This window comes from Rhinoderma darwinii, chromosome 5 (genome assembly GCF_050947455.1).
Source record: "Rhinoderma darwinii isolate aRhiDar2 chromosome 5, aRhiDar2.hap1, whole genome shotgun sequence".
Taxonomy (NCBI): domain Eukaryota; kingdom Metazoa; phylum Chordata; class Amphibia; order Anura; family Rhinodermatidae; genus Rhinoderma; species Rhinoderma darwinii.
The window spans coordinates 201,591,411-201,615,536 of NC_134691.1; the positions used below are offsets into that span (position 1 = coordinate 201,591,411).

General features: G+C 40.4%; 1 protein-coding gene across 9 annotated transcripts in view; it reads left to right on the forward strand.

Annotated features, from left to right (window-relative positions):
• The window catches only part of LOC142651776 (poly(rC)-binding protein 3-like), a 709,653-nt gene that overhangs the window by 663,088 nt on the left and 22,439 nt on the right, over positions 1–24,126 (forward strand). For all 9 annotated transcript variants that reach the window (XM_075826860.1, XM_075826859.1, XM_075826852.1 and 6 more), the window contains 5 exons: positions 391–534; positions 2,360–2,401; positions 2,874–2,949; positions 4,451–4,503; positions 16,116–16,285. In XM_075826860.1, coding sequence (XP_075682975.1) covers positions 391–534; positions 2,360–2,401; positions 2,874–2,949; positions 4,451–4,503; positions 16,116–16,285 — 485 coding nt within the window. The remainder of the gene's footprint in view (positions 1–390; positions 535–2,359; positions 2,402–2,873; positions 2,950–4,450; positions 4,504–16,115; positions 16,286–24,126) is intronic.

The following is a 24,126-nucleotide window of genomic DNA, read 5'->3' on the forward strand; positions in this document are numbered from 1 at the left end:
CAGAGCTTGACATGTTTTGAAAAGAATCGTTTTGAAACGGCATTTGTAGAGTTTATAAAGGCGTTACCACACAAACTGAAGGTTGTAATTGTTGCATAGTGCCCCTTGTGAATAGTTATACATTCAGTTAATGTGTATTTAATAATTGTAATGAATGTAGAACACGATGTAGAACTGTTTGCAATTCGATATTAAAGAATCTGTTGACCAGAGTAAAAACCCAAATAAAGTCTACTTTGGTAAATACAGACAGTCCAAAAAATTACCTCTGGCTTTCAATAAAAAAAAACTCCTACCGTTACTGACTACTTGTCTAGGAATTTTATACCTATTTACAATTTTCATTTTGTGTCCACTGAATAACTTGTGTTTCTCTTGTTTTCTTTTCAGTCGCCGCCCAAAGGTGCCACTATCCCTTATCGCCCAAAGCCTGCCTCTGGACCTATTATTTTTGCTGGAGGCCAGGTAAGAGCGGATACCATTTTGGCCTCAGCTGGAAATCACACCGTCCTGGCCCAACCTCAACCAGCACCTGTTAGTTTACTCTCTTTTTCCTGGTATAGTATAAGAGTCTATGTTGTTTGAGACATTGCTTGCAGAAAGTAGATTAGTTCACCCCAACTGCTTTGTCATTTCAGAATCACTTCAATTCCAATTATCACCTTATCTCTTCTCCTATTTACCATGCATTTAGTGGTTGTAAACGTATTGTGCATGCTTCCCCCCCCCACACCCATTTTTAATTAAGTTGTAAATTAATTTACACTTTAAGTATTCTTATCGCTCTCATCCATCCTTCATTTACTACAAATCTGACTGTAGAGGATACTGGGCTGTGTGCTAAGTTTTCACTAATATCATGAATTATTAAGTACATTTGGCAACTGGTAGGAACTACTAAGCAGTTATTGGGCGTTCATCATATGTTTTAAAAGTAGTCTTCATAGTAGCTTAGGTGATTCTATATCTCTATTATTGAAAACCAGATTAGAAATTAGAAAACCAGATTAGAAATTACACAGTATCAGTAAAAAAAAAAAAAAAAGAGCCATCAACTAGCTATTGTTTAATGAAGTTGACACATTTAAAGCAAGTGTAACTACATCAGGTACCCTTACATAGAAACTATGCTTCACGATTCTTAAGTGATCCGTGCAGTTCTTTATTTGAAGACTGCCCTTCACTTGGAATTTCCATCACAGCTAAGAGTAAACTGTCCTCTGTGGCTACAACTTCTATTACTTTTGGCTTTCAGACTTATCTGTATCTATTACATTCTGGCAGGACGCACATAAGTGGCTAGCTGGAAGAATGACTTGAAGGAACATCAATTGTAATGTGACAATGTAGTGAGTGTTAGACAGGTCAATTTTTCAGCTTATTCCAGTATAATCACCCATGTATTAAACGAGTGCACTGCTATGTATCCAGATGGTGGTTACATACAGTGCAGGTAGAATACGGAGATGCCATATCCGAGAGAGTAAGGCCTCACGCACACAGGAGATCCTTGTGCACAAGGCTGTGCAGACACTAAATCTGTGGCAATTCTGTATTATGGATCTGTAGGCACAACATGTGCCATAGGGTGGTGCTCTGGCAGACGCCATATTACAGGGTTATTTTTCCTTGGAAGCAGCTTTTCTAAGGGGGAATACTTCTAAGGGTATGTTCCCACGAGGTCATTACGTCCGTAATTGACGGACGTATTTCGGCCGCAAGTACCGGACCGAACACAGTGCAGGGAGCAGGGCTCCTAGCATCATACTTATGTACGACGCTAGGAGTCCCTGCCTCGCTGCCGGATAACTGTCCCGTACTGTAATCATGTTTTCAGTACGGTACAGTTGTCCGGCAGCGAGGCAGGGACTCCTAGCGTCGTACATAAATATGATGCTAGGAGCCCGGCTCCCTGCACTGTGTTCGGTCCGGTACTTGCGGCCGAAATACGTCCGTCAATTACGGACGTAATGACCTCGTGTGAACATACCCTAATAGAACATTGAAAAGTTTTCTCCCTCTGTCAGATCCACATTCAAAAAAACTTCTGTATACCGCTGTATGAAATCAGAGACATACAAAGGTACCGTAGATCCCTGAACAGTCTGTAGGTGTCTTATTACTGCTCCATACAAATCGGAGGTTGTAGAGAGCCTATATGAAAATGTAAAAGTTCCGATTAATAACCGCTATTCCCTGCGTCTCCACATGGATATAATCACTGTCATTCGATTTCTCCTCAGTTATACATTTTACCACTATTTTTCAGTATCCTTTATTAAATCAGTTTGTAGCACTACATCTACAGTTGTGAGAAAAGTCTTTAAGTGTAACTTTTTATTTACTTATCCTTTTCTAGGCATTTACAATTCAGGGGCAGTATGCTATTCCACATCCAGACGTGAGTCCAGCGCATGTCAATAATATCAGACTTAACTATTGTTTTGTACTGGGTAGCTTATACTTTCTGTAGGAAATACTTTATGTTGACTTTTTTGTTTTCTTTTTTTAACCTGAGGTATCACATAATAATCAAAATGAATCATCTAACTTTGGTAGAAAGTATGGTGGCCCAGATACAAAGTATCTATATTTGTCTTTTTTTTTTTTTTTGCATGGATTTAACATTCACCTATTAGTATAATTCTGTTTGTTAACATAACAAATACCGTATATGTAATTTCTAATTGTTGTATTACCTTTATTGTAGTTTAGAAACAAATGATTGAACCTCTCTTTCTGTTTGTTTGGTTTTTATTTTGTTTTTGTTTTTTTAATAAATATGTTGTTTTCTTTAAACAATAGATGGTTTTCTGTATTCTGATATAATTACATTTGATTGGTTAGTTCTAATTTCCCATCCTGCCCTGCAGTTGACCAAGCTTCACCAGTTGGCTATGCAGCATTCCCCTTTTACTTCCCTTGGGCAGACCAACCCTGGTTTCCCTGGTACGTACCCATTACCCCCTGAGAATGTCCTACTTCTTAACACCTTTGTTTTTCCATGGTCATTACATCATTTTGTTTACTAAATGCAGTCAATGACCAAATGATCCTATTTACTTTCTTCTCATAATGCACCTTGTTGTGTTTTTGCGCTTCATTTACCTTTGTCAGTCTAATCCTCCTCGCTTCCCTATTTTATATCATTAGCATAAACTAAGTATATTTAATTGTGATATCCATGACATAAGCTAATGTACTCAAGCACGTGTCAGTGTACATCAATGTGTATGTATTTACAGAAGAATGGTTCATAAGAGCTGATCTTTACAGTCAGATAGACCACAACTCCACTGTTTTTACAGGAGGTGAAACGATTACTAGAAAAACTGGGAAACTTCTTTGTGAATAATGAAATCAATGGTACAATTGGCAATATAGATATCATAGCATGAAATTTTACTTGAGCAAGATTGAGAAATAAGAGGGCTCCTTACAGTGCATCACTCTTATTAAAACATTTTTTGGGGGTTGTACGGTACTCTTTAGAGGTCTTACACTGGACACATGCTTGAGGTTTAATGTTCCTAAATTTACTTTTATCATGTACAATCAATAAATTTAACAACGGATAAATTATGTTAAGTGATATTTATGACATATCTGCTATATTAAATTTATGGGATGACAAAACTAAACAGAGGGACAAAATTTCCAACTCTGACCCTAAACCGGCCATGTTCTATAAATCATGGAACTTGTACTTCTCATGATAGTGAAGAAATGTACATGATAAAATAATTGTATGCAATCTATGTATTCTTTGCTTTTTGTTCTCCGTTCCTTTTCCTTGTAGCTATTGCTCTGTTCCTTAACCACGTCCCTAATAAAATGATAGAATGCATCTTGTCAATCTAAGCTATTCCTAAACACCTTGACTCATCCTTTTCCTTGTCTTCACTCCCATTTAAAACAAATGTATGCAACTTACAGTATATTCTATTTTCCTTTCTTCCAATTAGCCTTCCTTCCTAAGGTTTCTCAAAAACCACTAACCCTATTTATTTAAATACCACTTGTTTTCCTTGTTATCCTGCCTGGACCCCACTATTTTTATTTAGTTATACTGAGTCATATTTCTTTCTTCTTTTATTTCTGAGGCTCATGAATAACAGGCAGATAGAAAGGGCAGCAACTAGTTACACTTAAATGTATACGTATGCCATTCAATTTAGTTCCATGTTCTGCTATCTAATATCCGGAGTATTCATCATATAACATATAGTATTGGGCTAAGAGTTACTAACACTCAACATTAATTCAAAGCTAAGCAAACTATTTTATGGTTCCCCCTTGACATTCTTTTCCATGTTGCTGTAAGTTCTGTACTTTTCTTTGCTGCAGTTTGACTGTTTCATTTTCCGTTACATTAATGATATGGTGCAGCTTTTTTTTAGGTTTAATACTGTCCGTGACATTTTTTTACCTGTTTTTCTCATTTGTACAGGACTGGATGCTACGTCCCCAACCAGTTCTCATGAACTTACTATTCCAAATGATGTAAGTGTCATTAAACTGTAGAATCTGAAAATACTTATCAAAACACTGTATCAAAGAGCTTAATAATAAAATCTTGCAAGGAAAATATTAAAGGTTCCCATATGAACCAAGCCGAGAGAACATGCTTATGGGGGAGTCGAGAAAAATAACTAGTGTCAACTGCTATTGGTGTGGTCCGCGGATGCAAAGTATCATGCAAACGTACTTTGTTCTTTGGATTCTATTTTTGGGGGTGGTGACTGCTTCCATGTTGGTTGTGCCCTCCTCCCATCTGACCAAGGCTGTTTTTATTTAGTGAGAATAAAGCAGGTTACTACATTTTTTAGGTCTAGGACAGTTTTGTTGCCCATTGTTTGCATATATCATAGTGCCCGCAGAGTACTGTTGCATCTTTATGTTTGTTTGTTCCAAAGTGTCAGTGATACAATGAGCGCACATGAAGAGCGGTAAGCCGCCAAACACTAATCATAGCAGCGCTACAACGCAATATAGATACGCATCAATCGAGTCCCCAGTACGGCTCAGTGCCCGACGAAGGTCTAACGACCGAAACGTCGACGTCGCACATGTAGCCTCTGGCATCCATCCTGAGAATCCAATAAATATAATTTCTGAAACACAAGCAAGGTGTGCCGACTACAATTCTTAACCAGTGATACAAGGACATCCTTAGTACCAATAATATTATATTGACATGTGGCGCTATGCATCAGTGATGCCACGCAGTAGCGGGCGCTAAATGTACCGTGCTGATCTTAGTGCCAAATTCTATTAATATTATGCTCTGTCCGTAACAATGCACAATGATTGAAGACAAGAAGGGAAAAGTGGAGCAGCTGTCCATAGCAACCAATAAGATTCCGCTCCTATTTTGGGCCCTCTCATTTAAGGCACTTTAGAAAAGGAAAGTAGCAGCCTGATTGGTTGCTATGGGCAACTGCTCCATTTTCCTTTGCAATAGTTTTGATAGATTTACCGCAATTACTTGGATCACATGACCAGTAGATTAGTAGATTTTGCCACCTAGAGTAATTTGATTTCTAGCAGTATCAACCTATCAATCATGAAGAAATTCTTATGGAATATAAAATATGACTAAAATAACAGAGAATATCTAATCGCTGTAACAATTTGATGACCCGGTCACCAAACAATAGTCAATTTTTTTCGTTTTTGTAGCTATTTTTGTAAAAGTGACAACGGAAAGTTTAGCCATATTGTTTATCACTTTTGAATCCGTTTCTCAGATAGTGATGGTAAATCTGTCACTTTGTTATGAATAGAACACGATGACACAATGACCGTTTTAACATTTGTTTCTGGGAAGCTCATTTAAAGGAGACAACCAATATTGTTTCACCTCCTGAAAGTAAAATAAACCTTATTACCAAACTTTGGCTATTACTCTGATTTACTAATATATGGGCAATTCTAGGTTTTGAGTTGAGGTCCTCTTTATTAGTAATGCTCATTACAAGACATCTGTGACATCAGACATATGGTGGACCAAGTGTAGAAATGTGATTGCACTGGCAGTTAGGAAAAAAGGTGATCAAATTGCAACATAGAACATATCGTAAGCACTAGATGTTCTGTGTTATTCGAGTGATATTCTATACGCAATACTAGAAATCGAAGTAGTTGACAATGTGTACTACTATTTACTAATATATAGCAATTTTTTGGGCTTTCGGTGAAAATTCTCTTGAAGCTCTTATCTAACTCTAACTCTAAACTTTGTTTTGTAACATCGACTAACATGGGTCACTCAATGTAACTTTACCCTGCTTTTAGCACCCGGGGGCCCTGCTTGTTTTCCAGGGGTGTTATTTCAATAAAAGGTTAGGTCTACCCTACTGTTGCTGAAAAGTTTGGAGGCAGCAGCAGTTGTTAGAAACAGACCCTTCCTAAGTGCTCTGCAGCTATCGGCTATAGCTACAGAGCTCGGATGTTATTGCAACTGCCCGTTCTGTAAAATCTTAAAGTGTAGCTAAACGTGTAACAAACTTCTGACATATCGGAGTACGGGCCCATAGACTTTCTATTGAGTCTGTACTCCGATACATTCAAGCTCTTCAGCTGCTTCGTTTTAGCAATTGGTGGGGGTCTCAGTACTTGGACCCCCACCAATCAAAACTTCTGACATGTCACTATGACATATCAGAAATAACGACATGTCCCGTACTGGTACGCGGCAACCGTTAAGGGGAAGTAAAGAGTGGGCTCACGGGCTGAGCCCGCTCCATACACATCAGGTGACGGATGTGTTAAACAGCCGAAACCTCACTGCAATGGGCGGAATCAAAGATCACTTTGATTCTGCCCGATTAACACCTTAAAGAGGCTCTGTCACCAGATTTAGCAACCCCTATCTGCTATTGCAGCAGATAGGCGCTGCAATGTAGATTACAGTAACGTTTTTATTTTTAAAAAACGAGCATTTTTGGCCAAGTTATGACCATTTTTGTATTTATGCAAATGAGGCTTGCAAAAGTACAACTGGGCGTGTTTAAAAGTAAAAGTACAACTGGGCGTGTATTATGTGCGTACATCGGGGCGTTTTTACTACTTTTACTAGCTGGGCGTTCTGACGAGAAGTATCATCCACTTCTCTTCAGAACGCCCAACTTCTGGCAGTGCAGACACAGCCGTGTTCTCGAGAGATCACGCTGTGTCGTCACTCACAGCGAGGACACATCGGCACCAGAGGCTACATTTGATTCTGTAGCAGCATCGGCATTTGCAGGTAAGTCGATGTAGCTACTTACCTGCAAACGCTGATGCTGCTGCAGAATCAACTGTAGCCTCTGGTGCCAATGTGTCCTCGCTCGTCTGACACGATGCAGGACCTGTGAGTGACGACACAGCGTGATCTCTCGAGAACACGGCTGTGTCTGCACTGCCAGAAGCTGGGCGTTCTGAAGAGAAGTGGATGATACTTCTCGTCAGAACGCCCAGCTAGTAAAAGTAGTAAAAACGCCCCGATGTACGCACATAATACACGCCCAGTTGTACTTTTACTTTTCAACACGCCCAGTTGTACTTTTGCAAACCTCATTTGCATAAATACAAAAATGGTCATAACTTGGCCAAAAATGCTCGTTTTTTAAAAATAAAAACGTTGCTGTAATCTACATTGCAGTGCCGATCTGCTGCAATAGCAGATAGGGGCTGCAAAATCTGGTGACAGAGCCTCTTTAAATGCCGCGGTCAATTGCGACCGCAGCATTTAAATTATTAGAATCAGGGGGGTGCCCCCTCAAACACGCCATTGTGCCCCCCCCCCGGCATGATCGGACATTTACATTTGTTATTATAGCAGCCTGGGGGATTAATAAAGGCCCCCAGGTCTGCCACCTTTGTACTTTTTTGAAGCCTTCAAAGGAGACTGTCAAAATCACGATATACTGCAATATATTAGTGTAAAAAAATATTAAACGTTCAAAAAAAACCCCTTTTTCCATTTTTTCCCTAAAGCTAAATGTTAAAAAATAAATAAATGAACATAACCGGTATCGCTGTATCCATAAAAGTCCGAACTATCACAATATAGAGTTATTTAACCCGCTTGGTGAACGACGTAAAAAAAATATAAAAAACATGCAAATTGCTATTTTTCGGTCTCTTTTTTTTTTTTTTGATCGCTCTCCAAAAAAAAGGAATAAAAAATGATCAAAAAGTTGCATGTCCCCGCAAAATTTAAGCCCTCACACCTCTAAATTGATGGAAAAATAAACAGAAAGTTATGGCTCTCAGAATATGGCGACACAAAACATTTATTTTTTTCAGCAAATAGTTTTATTTTTTTAAAAGTGGAATTACATAAAACAAAACATATAAATTTGGTATCACCATAATTGTATCAACCTGCATAATAAGGTGAATAAAACATGGTGTAATCACTGTAAGCCCTTTTACCCCACAAATAATTTTTTTTCAGATTCCCAGTACATTATGCGGTACAATAAATGGTGCCATGAAAAACTATAAATTGTCCCGCACAAAACAAGCCCTCATACAGCTGTGTCGAAGAAGACATAGAAAAGTTATGGCTTTTGGAAAGCGGGGAGGAAAAAACGAAAATGAAAACCATAAATTGGCCTGGTCTTTAAGGGGTTAAGAATAGATATCTTGGCCCTTAGTGCACAAAATTAGGTTAGCAATTTGCAACTTTAAGAACAAAAAAATTAAGTAATTTAGCTCTCCCAAAAAATACAAGAAAAAACACATTTAATTATTTCGGCAGTTGATGATTTCCCTGCCCTGTAGTATATGAAACATTGCCGAGTGAGATCACAGTATACTGGATTGTTTGAAATAATTATTTAAAATACAATCTACCTCTGATTTTAATTGTAGCACTTATTGTCTTCATTGACACATGGTGTTCAGGGTTTTCTGCATAATTGCTGGTTCTACTAGCAGCAATGTGAATAATGAATACAGGATATTAATACTTCTTAGCCCTATTATTAATCACCTACTAATTATGCATTGTCCTGAAAGACTTATGTTCAGACAATAGAGAGCATCATTATTTAAAGTTGACATAAGACTAAATGACATAATGTAGCTCTCATTGGGATCAGTTAAAGAAGCACTCCGGCAAATTTGTTTTCTGCACATATCATGCTAACTTGCCAGCAAATTCTAGCAGTGTCATTTGTTTCTTCCAAGCTCAGTTACATCTATACATTCTGAGCCCTTTCATTATAGGCAGCTGTGTCATGTGATCTCAGTCTGACCACCGGAATAGACCATGCTCTCATGTGTAGACTGGAGGTCAGTCTTTCCTGTGTGTCTGACTTCCTGTGAACTACAGGATTACATCATCACCTATCAAATCTCCGTCTAGAAACTCTCAAACACCTTCCATCTCCACCGAGCTCCAACCTTCTTGTTAGGCTTTGTTCACATTTGCGCTAGGGCTCCGTTCTAGCTTTCCGTCAGAACGGAGCCTTGACAGACACAAATGGAAACCATAGGTTTGATTTCAGTCGACTACGGTATTGATTCCGTCAAAACGACGGAACCCTTGCACAACTGAGACAAATGGAAACCATTGGCACCGGATCCGTCACCATTGAAATCAATGGTGATAGAAATGGAAACCTATGGTTTCCATTTTTTGTCTGTTAGGGCTCTGTTCCGACGGAAAGCTCAGACTGAACGTCATAATGGAGCCCTAGTACAAATGTGAATGAAGCCTTACTCTGTATGTGTCCCTCATCCCATGCATAGAGTGCTGCTGAAGAGATTATTTCCACCCTATCTAAGGTACTAGGAGTGCAGTGATATAATAGGTGAGACAATACAATGATCAGCTGCAGAGTTATAAAGCCCTCCTGACTCACACTTCCTATCTATACTATCTGTGAGTGCTGTGTTCAGAGAGTCCAGTGTATTTCTGTAAGAGGCCGCTTCACACTATTCTCCCCTGCCTCCTGCTTGTAAGTGCTAACATGGAGAAGCAGGAGGCAGAGGAGACAGGATGAAGCTGCATCACATAGGATACAATGAGACTCTGCCGTGTGAGCTAGGGGAAAGCAGTTCTACAGGATGTCACTCATCTATTACAAGCAGGAGAAAGGCTGACGCTGCATCACATAGGATACATTGAGACTGCAGTTAGGGGAGAGTGGTCACTTTCACTTGCAGCACTTAGAAAGGAGTCAGATCAGACCAAGTGCAGTGTGATGAGATTCCAGCCCCTCTGCAAAGCCAGAAGCATCATGGGAAATGAAGTCTGCATTACGGGAACCATATCAAAGGGAAAGAAGGAATTAAGATTGCAGACAACTCATAAATGGCACATCAACTAGAACACGTATACACAAGGCATACACAAGAGCCTCTACATTATTCTTTAATAACAGCCTAGGCTGCACTATATAGGCAAAAAAATAATTGTTGGAGAACTTGTTTAAGGAAAAGCACTTGAAAATGAGTCAGCTGAAAATATATTTCATTGACAAGAAGAATTAGACTAACATGGAATACGTGTTATTTGCTAACTACTGAGATAATTTAGTGTATTGTTAAAAGTGTAACTATCATTTTGTTAAGTAACATCTTGTAGGACTTATTTTGCCCAGTCCTGTGATAATATATATTTTGTAAGTAGGTTTAATTACAGAATCACGGTCCTCCAGTTGTCCATGCTGCACACTGTACGTACAGATGTAGTCATATTTATCTTGACTCAACGCATTAAATACACAGTGGCAAGAAACTTTAATTTGACTTTTTCAATGGCTTCTCAATGGCTTTTGTTGTGTGATATCACGCTGCAGCAAGTTATCAAAATCAAGATAAACTGGGCTACATCTGTAAACTGAGGAAATGAAAAGAGCACACACATGTTAAGGCTTGGTTCACACCACATGTGGCTATCCTTTTCAAACAACCGTTTGATTTTTTTTTTTTTGGCTATACTTTTCAAACGCCCGTATGATTTTTATTTCATTTTCTTTTCAAACTGATTTATTAACGGATTTATAGGCTTTTATTGTGATTTTCGTCAAGGTTAAAAGTGTCAGGCATAATGCACATGAACGTAAAAACGCCCGTATTTATTGGCCACGGGTACCTTCCCGTTTGCTTACGGGAAGGTGCCCGGGTCGTTGAAAAATATGGAACATGTCCTATTTCAGGCCGTAATTACGGCACGGGCAGGCCCATAGAAGTCTATGGGGCTCCCGTAATTACGGGTGGCTATGTGTGGGCACCAGCAATTATGGGAGCGTTGCTAGGCGACGTCAGGGTATAGTCACTGTCCAGGGTGTTGAAAGAGTTAACTGTTCGGCAGTAACTCTTTCAGCACCCGGGACAGTGACTACCGCTGGAGTTAATAGTATTAAGAGTTAACTTACATAGAACTCCCTGCTTCTTTCTCCAGTCTGGCCTCCTGGGATAACGTTTCATCCCATGTGACCGCTGCAGTCAATTACAGGCTAATCACAGGCTGCAGCGGTCACATGGACTACCGTGTCATCCAGGGAGGTCGGACTGGATGTCAAAAGAGGGACGCGTCACCAAGACAACGGCCGGGGTACGTATAAATGTCTTTTACTTTCAATCGCTGTGGAAACGCTACCCGAAAGGGCTGCCCCTTCTCTCTATCCAGCACTGATAGAGAGAAGGGGCTGCTGATTAGTGAAGAGAAAACGGGTCTGTAAATACGGGTGGAATACTGGTGACAACGGATCTGTATTTACGGGCACGGGTCCGTAAATACTGGTGGAATACGGATCCAATACGTGTGACAAAGGACCCGTATTTACGCCAGTATTTACGGGAGGAAAAAAATACGTTCGTGTCCATGGGGCCTCAGTCTGTCTTATTTTGAAACGTTTTGGTCAGGATCCGTATTTTCAGCAGCAAAGACAAATAAAGTCTCACTTTTCTGTCCTGTTGAACAAAAGGATCCCGACGGATGCTTTTTATTGTACAATGCAAGTCTATGGCAACAGGACGCTACGGGATAGGCATCCTGTTACACCACTCTGTATCACATCCTTTATTTTTTTAAATGATAAAAACAAAAAATGAATGTTTCAACGTGATGAAAGAATGTGGTGGGAACATACCCTAATACATCCTATGGGAGCCTTGCTGTGTGGCTTGTGCTAGGGTATGTTCACACGCTTAAAGGGAATGTGTTGCCAGAAAAACATGTTTTTTTTTAAAAAATTAAACATTTAGTGTGTGGGTGATTAAACATGGTTCAAATTTTTTTTATTTTTTTCACGAGTCAGGAAATAGTCAGGAAATATTATAAATTAATTCTAATTTATAATACTACCCATTTTTGGTCACTAGATGGAGCTAGTTCCCAAAATTGCAGCATTGCAACATTGGGTTAAAAGCCCTCGCTCTAGTGAGCTCTCAGCATCCCCCCCTCCTTTATCCTGGCTAGTGCCGGGATAAACGAGGGGTTTGAAAGGTTTAACCTCCTACACTGTGTGTCGCCATTTTTTGAGGTAACCCACAGTGTAGTAGGTTTACATACAGTAGTAAACACACACAAACACTAACATACATTGAAATCTCTTACCTGCTCCTGCCGCCGCGGCTCCCTCCGGCCCGTCCGCTCCCTTTGCTGCCGCTGTTCCATGTGCACAAGTCCGGAAGCCGCGACCGGAAGTAGTAATATTACTGTCCGGCCGCGACTTCCGGTCCACAGGAAAATGGCGCCGGACGGCGCCAATTTCGAATAGGACTGTGTGGGAGCGGCGCATGCGCAGTTCCCACACAGACGCCGTACACGGCAGTCAATGGGACGGGAGCCGTTCGCAGTCCCTATGGGACTGTGGCTGCCGTACTCCATGTCTGTGTGTGTCGTTAATCGACACACACAGAAATGGAACAAAAAATGGCAGCCCCCATAGGGAAGAAAAAGTGTAAAAATAAGAAAAAGTAAAACACAAACACACAAATGAATAAAAACGTTTTTATTAAAGCACTAACATCTTTAACATATAAAAAAAATTATTTGCCATGACACTGTTTCAAGGGAAAACAGCTCCTGATTTTCAGCAGTTTTTTAATCAAACTCGCGTTTTCACGGCCGTTTTTGGAGCTGTTTTTCTATTGAGTCAATAAAAAAACAATTTGAAAATGAGGCGTAAAAAAACGCCCCATCGGAACAGAACACCGTATTTCCCATTAAAATCAATGGTTAGATGTTTGTAGGCGTTCTGCTTATGATTTTTCAGCCGTTTTTCGGGACGTTTACAGCCCAAAAAAATGTTTAAATTAGCCCGTGTGAACATACCCTTACCGTGAATAAGAGTATGCGCTCCACTTCTTCAGTTTATATACAGCATGCATCACACACAAAAAGCAGTCTGTGCTGCTGCATCTCCATAAGACAAAAAAACTGCTTAGAAAGAATAGATGGCAAGAAAGAAAGGAAAAAATGTATATGATATTTAAGTACGTCATGCAATATAAAAATGGAATACAAAATCTCAAGTTCTAAAAAGAGAGGTACATATAAAACAATAAGCCTCATTTATCGAAACTGTTTAACTGTCCTTGCTGCCCATAGCAACCAATCACAGAGCAGCATTCATTTGTAAACTGCTGTAAAAATGAAAATGATTGTTTGCTATGAGCTAATGAGGCCATTTTCTTCTGTTACACATGTTTAATAAATAAGACAAAATATATTCATATGATGAATATTTGCCAATAAATCAATATTCCTTCAAGCCCCAAGAAATTTATCGTTTGGCTAATAGAGCATAATGTAGAGTACAGAGGAGATATACGGCAGCCCTTCAGTCACTGTGGAGGGGACTGGGAGGCTCTATTCTTTATTAACAACTATAACTGTATGTGGGGGAATGCAGCCTGTACGCTCATTCCTACGTGCATGTACATGATGGTGATCGCATGGGCACAGAAGCTAGCTATGCCCACACGATCACCGCGCGAGCACGACTGTGACTGACAGTCAACGGCTTCAATCTCAGCCGTTTAACCTATTAGGGTATGGCCAGACGTGCCGTTTTTCTGTAGACACTGTCCGCATCAATGCCGCACATAATCTGCGTTGCAGATTCCGTTGCGGTTTTGCCTAAAATGTGCAGTAAATTGCTGATTCAGCCGTTGCGTATTCAGGTGAAGAGTACATCCTGCTGTCTTTTAAAATATTTCATCTCAGTCTGGCTATAGACCTCGAAACATATAGGTCCAGCCAGAATGAAGAAATATCCTGTTCGTAAAACCAATCCGCAACACAACACACATAACATCTGCGGATTTCATTGCGGAATTTTGAATCTCCATTGAAGTCAATGGAGAAATTCCGCAACAAGTCAGCAACAGCCAGTGTATGCTGCGGACACCAAATTCCGCACCGCAGCCTATGGTCCGCAACTGAGTTTTCCGCTACGTGTGCACGAACCTAACTAAAAAGGTGTGGAAACCAATGGAGAAAATGTCCGCCACATCTGGCCGTGCCCTTAAATGCTGCAGTCAATAACGACCACAGCATTTAAATCTTTTGACAGCGGGAGGGAGCTCCCTCTGTCACCCATTGGCGGCCCACGAATGCGATCGCCGGCCGTCTAAGGGGTTACCATGGAAGCCGGGAGCCTAACAATGGCCTCCAGGCCTGCCCTGGTTATATGCCTATTAGGCCGTGCCAGAGGCATGGCCTAATAGATTGCCTGTCAGTTTTACACTGACAGGCAATAACGTTTTGGTATACTACATATACCAAAGCATTATATCTGCGATCAGAAGATAGCATGATGAAGTCCCCTAGTGGGACTAAGAAAAATAATTAGGAACAGTTAAATAGAGTTTTTGAAAAAAAACAAAAAACGTGAACAATAAAAATAAAATAAAACCATTTTTTCCATAAAAAGGGGTTTTATTTAATAATAGTGTAAAAAAACTGCAAAAATACACATATATGGTATTGCCGCGATCGTAACGCCAAGAAGAACAAAGTTAACACATTAATTCAACTGCATAGTGAATGCCATAAAAAAAACCACAAAAAACGGTGAAATCATTTTTTTTTCTCCATTCCCCCCTCAAAAATATAATAAAAGTTAATCAATAAGTCTCATCCACCCCAAAATAGTAGCGATGAAAACTACACCTTGTCCCGCAAAAAACAAGCACTGATATGGTGATATCAACAGAAAAATAATAAAGTTGTTGCTCTTGAAATGCGCTTATGCAAAAATGTATTATTTTTGTTTAAAAGGTTTCTTAGGCTGGGTTCACACAGAGTTTTTTTGCAGGCAGAAAATCTGCCTCAAAATTCAGTTTGGAATTTTGAGGCAGATTTTGCTCTGACTGCACACCAATTTTCGCAGAGTTTTTCACCCGTGGCCATTGAGCGCCGCGGGCAAAAAACGCAGTGAAATACGCTTTCTCTGCCTCCCATTGATGTCAATGGGAGGTCAGAGACGTAAACGCCTGAAGATAGGGCGTGTTGGTTCTTTTTCCCGTGAGCCGTTTTTTTCCGCTCGTGGGAAAAAACAGACCCCGCCTCCCATTGAAATCAATGGGAGGCATTTTCGGCCGTTTTTTGGCGCGTTTTCCGACGTGGTTTCTACGTCAAAAAACGTGTAAAAAAAACTCTGTGTGAACTGACCCTTATTGTCCAAACGTAGTAAAACAAAGTCTTTACAACCTACAGGATGAATACTCAGACACTATGTAGATTGACCGGGATCTCCCCCAGTAGCGCCACCTGCATGTCCTTTTAAGAGAACTCAGGAAGCGACTCATAGCACCTCCTCTGCGTTTGATATTCTAGTTTTCGGCATCTTAAATCTATGTTCACATACGGCAGAGTTGTTGTAGGAATTTCTGTGACTCTCCTATTCATCTGTATGGGTCTTACAGAAATCCATGCACATGCTGCAGAAACAACCCCATTTAGTGGTATAAAATAGATTTTTCAGTCGCAAAAATTTCTGCCACAATTCTGTTGTATGTTAATATCATAAAGATGCCTGTGTGTGAAGGGCTACTATCTCATGACAATTTTTTATTTATTTAATTGGAAAAATGTTCTTTAATACTTCACATGAATAGCCCCTCATTACACTGCTTGCTATAACACCTATATTCTTGGCTTTCAGTTAATAGGCTGCATTATTGGTCGACAAGGCAGCAAAATCAATGAAATCAGGCAAATGTCCGGTGCACAGATCAAGATTGCAAACGCATCAGAAGGCAACGGAGAAAGACAAGTCACGATCACAGGATCTCCGGCAAACATCAGCTTAGCACAATACCTTATTAATGCCAGGTAAGCTTACATGTGACCAGTCTTCAATTTTCTTTTTCTTAAAGGGGACTTTAAGTTATCACTTTAGGTGAAGATAGTTAACACAGTTAAGGTTCAATCAGAATAATCAATGCTTAAAGGGGGTCTGGCATGAGATTTTAGGCTAACAAACAGCTGACACTGCTAGCTAGCGATAGGGTAAAGGAGTAGGTACAGGCCAGTGTTGAAGATCTTAGGGCTTGCGTCATGGTAAAAAATAACTTTTATCTCACCACGCACCGTATGCAAATTAGCTTTGCTGAGCTCAATCCACTCCCCTTCCCTCTGCAGTTGATTGGCAGCTGTGCTTGTCTTCACCGTCATACAAGTGGAGTCATCAATCAACTGCAGGTGGAAGGGAGTGGTTGGAGCGCTGGATGTCGGACACTTTCTGGTTCGGCAGACATGAAAACCTAATTTGCATACTGCGTGCGGCAGAATAAAAGTAATTTTTTTTCCCTGATGCAAGCCCTTTTATGTTCAACGCTAGTATGTTCCTGCTACTTTACCCTAGCGCTAACTAGTGGTGTCAGCCATTTAGTAGCCTAAAATCTCATGGCAGACTCCCTTTAATGGTATGTTCACACAAGTCGGATGCGCTATGGAAAAGTCCACAGTGTATCCGACCCAGGACCTGCAGGGAAATCCGGCTAAATAGTTGCACCAAATGCTTTAATTTGGTGCAGATATTTGTCTAGATTGACTGCTGCGGAAAAATGTTTAAAAAGCCTATACTCACCTCTCCTAGTGCTGCCATAGCAACTCATCCCTGTTTCCCCGGCTGCTTCCTGTACAGCGGGCCTCCTGGGAGAACATTTTATCGCATGTGACCGCTGCAGTCTGTGGCTGCTTCGAGAGGTCACATGTAATGACACCTCATTACAGAAAGCTGGATGCACATAGAACAGCCAGACGAGCAGCCGCGCGTTGCTATCGGAGCACTATGAAAGGTGAGTAAAGTCTCAGCGTAATCAAAGCAAATACTGCAACAATTGGCATTTGTTGCAGAATTTGACTTCCCCTTTAATTCAATAGGGGAATTCTGCAACAATATGTGGATGAGATTTGATAAAATCCACTTTGCTGCTACTTTTAATGCAACAGAATTTCTGCACAGAAAATCCGGTTGGAAATTACGCCGCATACAAGCCACGTGTGAACATACCCTAAAACTGTATTGCTACTCTTAGGACCCCTTCATATGGCCATAGCCGTAATCCCGGTCCGTGATTATGGCTCCGGCTGGCCACGGACAGACGTCCGCTTTTGCAGGCCTTGCTCCCATTATAAAGTATGGGAGCACGGTCCGTAAAATAAAAAAAGAGGACATGTCCTATTTTTTACGGAAACTTTCTATGGCCCGGACACCTTCCCGTAAATATACGGGAATATGTCCGTCAGCAATAGAAATTAATGGATCCGTAACTAGGAAACCTTTATTACGGTCCGTAATTACTGGTGAAATCTACGGTCATGTGCATGGGGCCTTATAGTGCAGTCCAATAGGTTTTACAAACAATAAGAAAAGTGGCTCTGGAATATTTCATAATAATATTGTAAAGGATCTGCCAGGCACTGCGGGGTTAACTCCCAGAACTAATCAGTCAGCACCTGAGAATACATCCCTGAGACTGACTCCTGCTTCCACCATTCAGGCTGGCAGGCTTAGGAGTGGGAGAGCCTATCGTAACCTGGCCAGACTCAGCTAGCTCCCGCCCTCGGTCTATTTAAGCCTGCACTTCCTGTCCCTCTGTGCTTGTTATTGCTTTGGTTTCCTTCCTTGTGGTTCCTGGCCCAGCTACAGCTCCTGCTATTTTTGATCCTGCTCCATACCGACCCTGGCTTACCGACTACTCTTCTGCTTTTCGTTTTGTACCTCGCACACTCCTGGCTTGACTCGGCTCGTTCACCACTCTGGTTGCTCACGGTGTTGCCGTGGGCAACGGCCCCTTTTCCTTGCTTGTGTTCCTTGTATGTTTGTCGTGTTTGTCGTGCACTTACTGAGCGCAGGGACCGCCGCCCAGTTGTACCCCGTCGCCTAGGGCGGGTCGTTGCAAGTAGGCAGGGACAGAGTGGCGGGTAGATTAGGGCTCACTTGTCCGTCTCCCTACCCCCTGCCGCTACAAATATATTATAGTCTAATGGAATATTAGGATAGAACGTAAACCAGATGTCTAGAAGGGTTGTCCTATCGTGATTGCACTGTATTAACCCTGTGCACAGATGTGGCATGGCACCACAAGGTCCAGCAGGAATTCAAAAAAACAAAGGTAATCCAGCTATGACTAAAGGGATGTCTGCCTGAAACGCATAAGTGGTGTGTCTATTGGATTTTATCTCCCTTTTCTAAATAGAGACTTGGACTTTACTACCACCACAGTGCTGGATTACCTTTGAATCATTTGCATTTCCATTATAGCATTTTATTATGCACTATTTTATACTATAAGGGTACTATAGAGGTCTTACTGACTATCCTCAACTTAATTTTTGAACTTACAGCAAAGTTGGGTATTTTACAAGTATGTTTGCAGATTTGGAATGGAAACAAGGTCTGTCTGTATTCTCTAATGCAATGATACAAAACCAGACTGCAAGACAGATTTAATTTGTAAGCTGGAAATTACATTCCCGACTTAATACAAAAATCTGCTCTTGCAAAATAGATATTACATTTAGCTTTACCATTAACAGTGCAGATATGGGAAAATTGGTGGCATAAAGAGGCATGTGATGTTCACCTACATCAATCTTTCTACTAAAATCCTTTGACAGGCGCCTGGATTTTCAGGGAAAAAAATTAATGTACAATATTCAAGTGTAATGTTCCAATGGTCGCAACAACAAGAAATAGAATTTGGAAAATAATCAAAACGTTAAACATATTTTTCTCCATCTGCTTTCAGGTCTAATTACTAATTTATATATAATGAGATACAAAATTGTAATGAAATCTATTTTAACCTTACATGTATAAAATCAGATACCAATCAGATTACCAATAAAAGGCTGTTTAATATGTATAAGGAAAGTCTCTGGGCACTAGGGGATAAGTAAAATATTCACCGATTTCTGAGATGTCTGAGACATATTGCAGAATATGTCTCAAAACAAATAAATGTCTTTAATTGTATACACTATTATAAAAACTATTATAAATACAGTAGCTTAGTCTAGGTCTAACCTGGAATACATGCGCTCCATTTTATATGGAAAAAATAGATATGTCCCCAGCTACAAACCTTAGGGCTTGTCCACACACAACAGAATTGCTGCAGAACGTTTCTGCAGCAATTTCGTTGAAAGTCAAAGGCTTTCCGCTGCAGCAAAAACGCACCATTTCCTGCGTAAGTTGCAGTGTTTTTCCCAATGTTAGGAGATGGAGACATCGCCTATGAAAAACGCAGCAATTCAGTCCACTTTCTGTAACAGGAATTGACATGCTGTGGTCCGAAAATTACGCACCGCAGGTCAATTTCGGCTCTGAAATTTTACGCAGCGTGTGGATGAGATTTGTTAAATCTCATCCACTGGGCTGCTACTGTATTCTGCTGCGTTTTTTCCAGCCAAAATTCCGGCTGGAAAAAACACGGCAATTCTGAAGCGTGTGGACGAGCCCTTATGTAAGACAAATTTTGAAGGTGCTTTGTTGGCAGTTTTATAAATAAGTTTCAAAATGCTGATGAACGTGGCCCTTTGTACCATTTTTGACACAATTCATGCTTTTAAAGAAAATATTGAACCCCCCTCCAGCAAAGGATAAAAAAAACGCACCTTCCTTGAATTTTAAGGGATGTTTGTCTCCCAGAATCTGAACAGGAACTCCCCAAAGTATAATATAACAGTGAAGACAGTACTCCAAATCTTATATGAAAAAGTCGGATCTTTTTATCCATCCATGCAAAGTTTCAGTTCCCTGAGGAGCCGAGACATTGGGCGTCTGACCAGAACCGGAGGGGAAGGGGGCCCGCAAAGAAAACCACCTTGGATTCGCTCAGGCTGCCACATCAGGTACACAAGGTCTGTGCCGCAGCGCTGACACTGGGCAGGGTCAGGATGTTGTGGGCTGTGTCACATATAATATCCTAAGGGTATGTTCACAAGCTAGCTGTCATTTACGGCTGAAATGACAGCCTGTTTTCAGAAGAAAACAGCTGCGTCGTTTCAGCTGTAAAAGCAGCTCCTCGTAATATACGAGGCGTCTGTGACGCTCGTGTATCTTGAGCTGCTCTTCATTGAGTTCAATGAAGAACAGCTCAAATTACGTTGCAAAGAAGTGCCCTGCACTTCTTTGCCGAGGCAGACAATTTACGCGTCGTCGTTTGACAGCTGTCAAACGACGACGCGTAAATTACAGGCCGTCTGCACAATACGTCGGCAAACCCATTCAAATGAATGGGCAGATGTTTGCCGACGTATTGTAGCCCTATTTTCAGGCGTAAAACGAGGCATAATACGCCTCGTTTACACCTGAAAATAGGTCGTGTGAACCCAGCCTAACACTGCCCGTCAAGAATTGTATGCACCGCGACAGAGCCTGATGTGGCAACCTGAGGAGATGCAGACAAGGGAAGACAGGAGCGGTAAAAAAATGTATTATCGATCCGGGGGGCGTTGTGCAGAGGGGGCATGGGGCCCAGCACACTCTTGGTATGCCCCTAGTGATATCTATTGCCCTCTATGGGAGGAGCCAGTGCAGTCCTAAGAAAGGGCAGTGGCAGGGAATCAAGTCCCCACTGTCAGACTGTTAGCAGAATACTTCTTCCCTGACTAACCAAAATAGCTCTAACTTAAAACGCAAGCTATTTTTATATTAGAATAATAATAATAATTTTTTAACAAAATTACCTTGACAAGTGCCAGCATATATCTTAAGTTGTAAGACGTAAGTCTATATTCACTTTATCAAATTATATATGCTTGGTCTCCTCCCAAAATGACAAACCGTGGTTTGCGTGCATGTTTACTTCCATGGTATTAGTATGTTGAAATGCAACATGCCTGATGCTTCTTTCACCCAGTTGGCAGACATTGGGGGGATTGATCATTGGCTGAGCTCAACAAAATCAGTAGATTAAGCTGACATTTACCTACAGGTGTGTTCGCCCTAACCTTTCCTCATATCGCAACATATTCTGAGATATGTGGTGCAAGATGATAAGCTTTAGAAATGTCTGTGATGTGTGTGGACACCCAGTGGCTGTGATGTGGGTTGCAGCCTGTCAAGGGTTTTGCTAGCATGTCGTGATATTGTATTGAATAAGTTTCATGAGACATTGAAGTCCTTAACCACATTTGTTTTTTAAAAAGGTAAGGATTGACACACCTGTAATGTGTATGGACTAAAGTACTGAGCGATTCGGTTGAATACATGCTTGTTTCTCATATCGGTCAGGTGCAGTTTTGTCATGGAGACCTTGTGTGGATCAAAATAATTCAAAGCACAAAAGTAAACTAAATACAACAATTTGTACATCTACATCTTAATACAAATATACGGCTCCTGACAGAAATCAAAACAGGAATTATTATTCCTTAAGAAACTAGCAGTAGTGCAGCATCAGGCATTGGGCCTTCAAATGTTTCATGACTTTTATCCTCTGTTAAATCGCCATAATCCAATGAAAAATAGTTAAATAAAAAAAGAAAGAAAAGAAAAATCAACCTTGTCATGGGTCTATTCTTTATTTTACCCTGTGCCATCTGGTTTATATTTTAAAAAGATATTTAAATGACATTTCTTTTTCATACGCACCAGCAGCATAAAAGATTTTGGGTGTACTTTTAACAGACTGATTGAGACCACGGTGCCCTGTTTCTTCTGTTCAGAGCATCCTTTTCACCTAATTCTCAGCCACCTGTTGGGGAGCGATCTGTACTTGCTGTATACGGCTAATAATTACATGAATAGCAGTCATATATATCATTGTCCAGCCCTAATGGATACAATATGAAGCCAACAGTTTTAGAAATATTTGTGTTCAGGGACACAGGCTTGCTCCTCCAAGCTAAATCCTTATAGCCTTATCAAGTATAATAGGAAAACATTCTAAATCCTTTATGCTGCTGCTCTCATCTACATAAGGCTCTTTTCACATTTGTGTTTGAGGTGTCCCTCTGAGCCTCCGATGCAAATTCTGTCAGATTTGACAGGAAGAATAGTGCAGCATGCAGTTCTATCCTTCCCGTTAAAACAACGGACGAACCCAATGTACCCATTATAAGTCAAAGGGGTCCATCAAGCACCTGTGATATCAGTTGGACAATGGATTTGGCACTGCGTTGTGTCAGATCCCTCCTCGGGCTGTCCGTGCCGTAATGACGGACCGCGAACACAGCTATGGTCGTGTGCATGAGGCCTAAGACCCGTAGACCTTGTAAAATTGCAGCAGTCTTGTGCCCAAACAGGTCTTGTCCTGCCTAGATGGTGACACTAAAAAATAATTCTGAACCTTGAGTGTTCATTTTTATTAGGATTCAGTATATAAGACTAAATCGACACTTGCAGTTTGTTAGACACTTTTTTTTCCAATAACTGATCCAATCAATTTGTAAAACCGATAACAAACTGACAACAATGAGTTTGCATCAGTTTTTCCATTCTTCATTAAACTGATCACGATGGCCCTGATAGAGACTGGTTCCAGCTTAGTTATCAGTTTGGAATTAGTAAGATCTTTCAACAGATCTGTTATAATAATAATTTTTCTTTAATAAAAAAAATGTAAAAATTCTTTTGCACTTTCTTATGCACTGTAAATACCAAATGTAACTGCAGTACGGTTATATTTAATGGAAAAACCACAGCAAAACCATGACCCATATTTGTTTCTGGAAAAAACACAGCATGTCCTGAAAACCACACAGTTTTCAACTACACTGTGTGAATGAAATTTCATAAAATCACATTCACAACATTATGACATCTGGCCTCTGGGTCACGCTGTGTCGGAATACACCCTTAACATTTCAAGTCAGAAGTGCTAATTAATCTTAGCGAGGGCTTTGACCAATTTCCTTAAGTACATTTATATTGTTATTAATAAACTAAATTTAGTTTTATATTATTATATGTGAACAAAATTATTCAATTATAGGTCTCAAAACTATGTTCAAAAATGCTTTACCTGTATACTTTCCATTTTTGTACAGAATATAAAACCTTTATTACACCCTTTCTGTAATGACAAATGTATTGATCAAATTGGAATGATGAAGGCATTTACTATTTATTAATTGAATGATATAATCTATCAAAAATGCATTTTACAAATAGCCTTAAATTATGAACTTTGTTAACAGGGTTTTCCGGGAAAACACATTGAGGACCATCAATAAGTGTTCGGTAGGGGACCCCCACCGATCAGTAGAATGAAAAAGATGTGATGTGGAGTTCCACGGGTCCTGAATTGTTAATTCGGGGAAACAGGTGTTTGCCGTACATGTGGCTGTGCCTGGTACTGCAGCCCTGCCACATCTACCTAAAAAAGAGTGCTACGGCCCCTTCATTCTGCTGATCAGTGCGGGGTCTGGGGCGATCGACCAAACTATTTACACATTCATCCATCCTAAGAGGGGCCCCCTGTTTTTTTTCCCCCAGGAAACCCCTTTAAGTTGTGCTCTGTAAGTTCTGTTGTAATTATGGCAATGTCCCAATGTACGGATATTTTGTAACATGTGTTAGAATTTAGTACTGCACTAATCAAATACATTTACAATAAGAGATTTCACTGGTAGAATAGGTGTGCCAACATATTTTAGAAAAATTATAAATTAATTTGTACCAAATGATCTCTAAGGCATTAAAAACACATTGAATCACA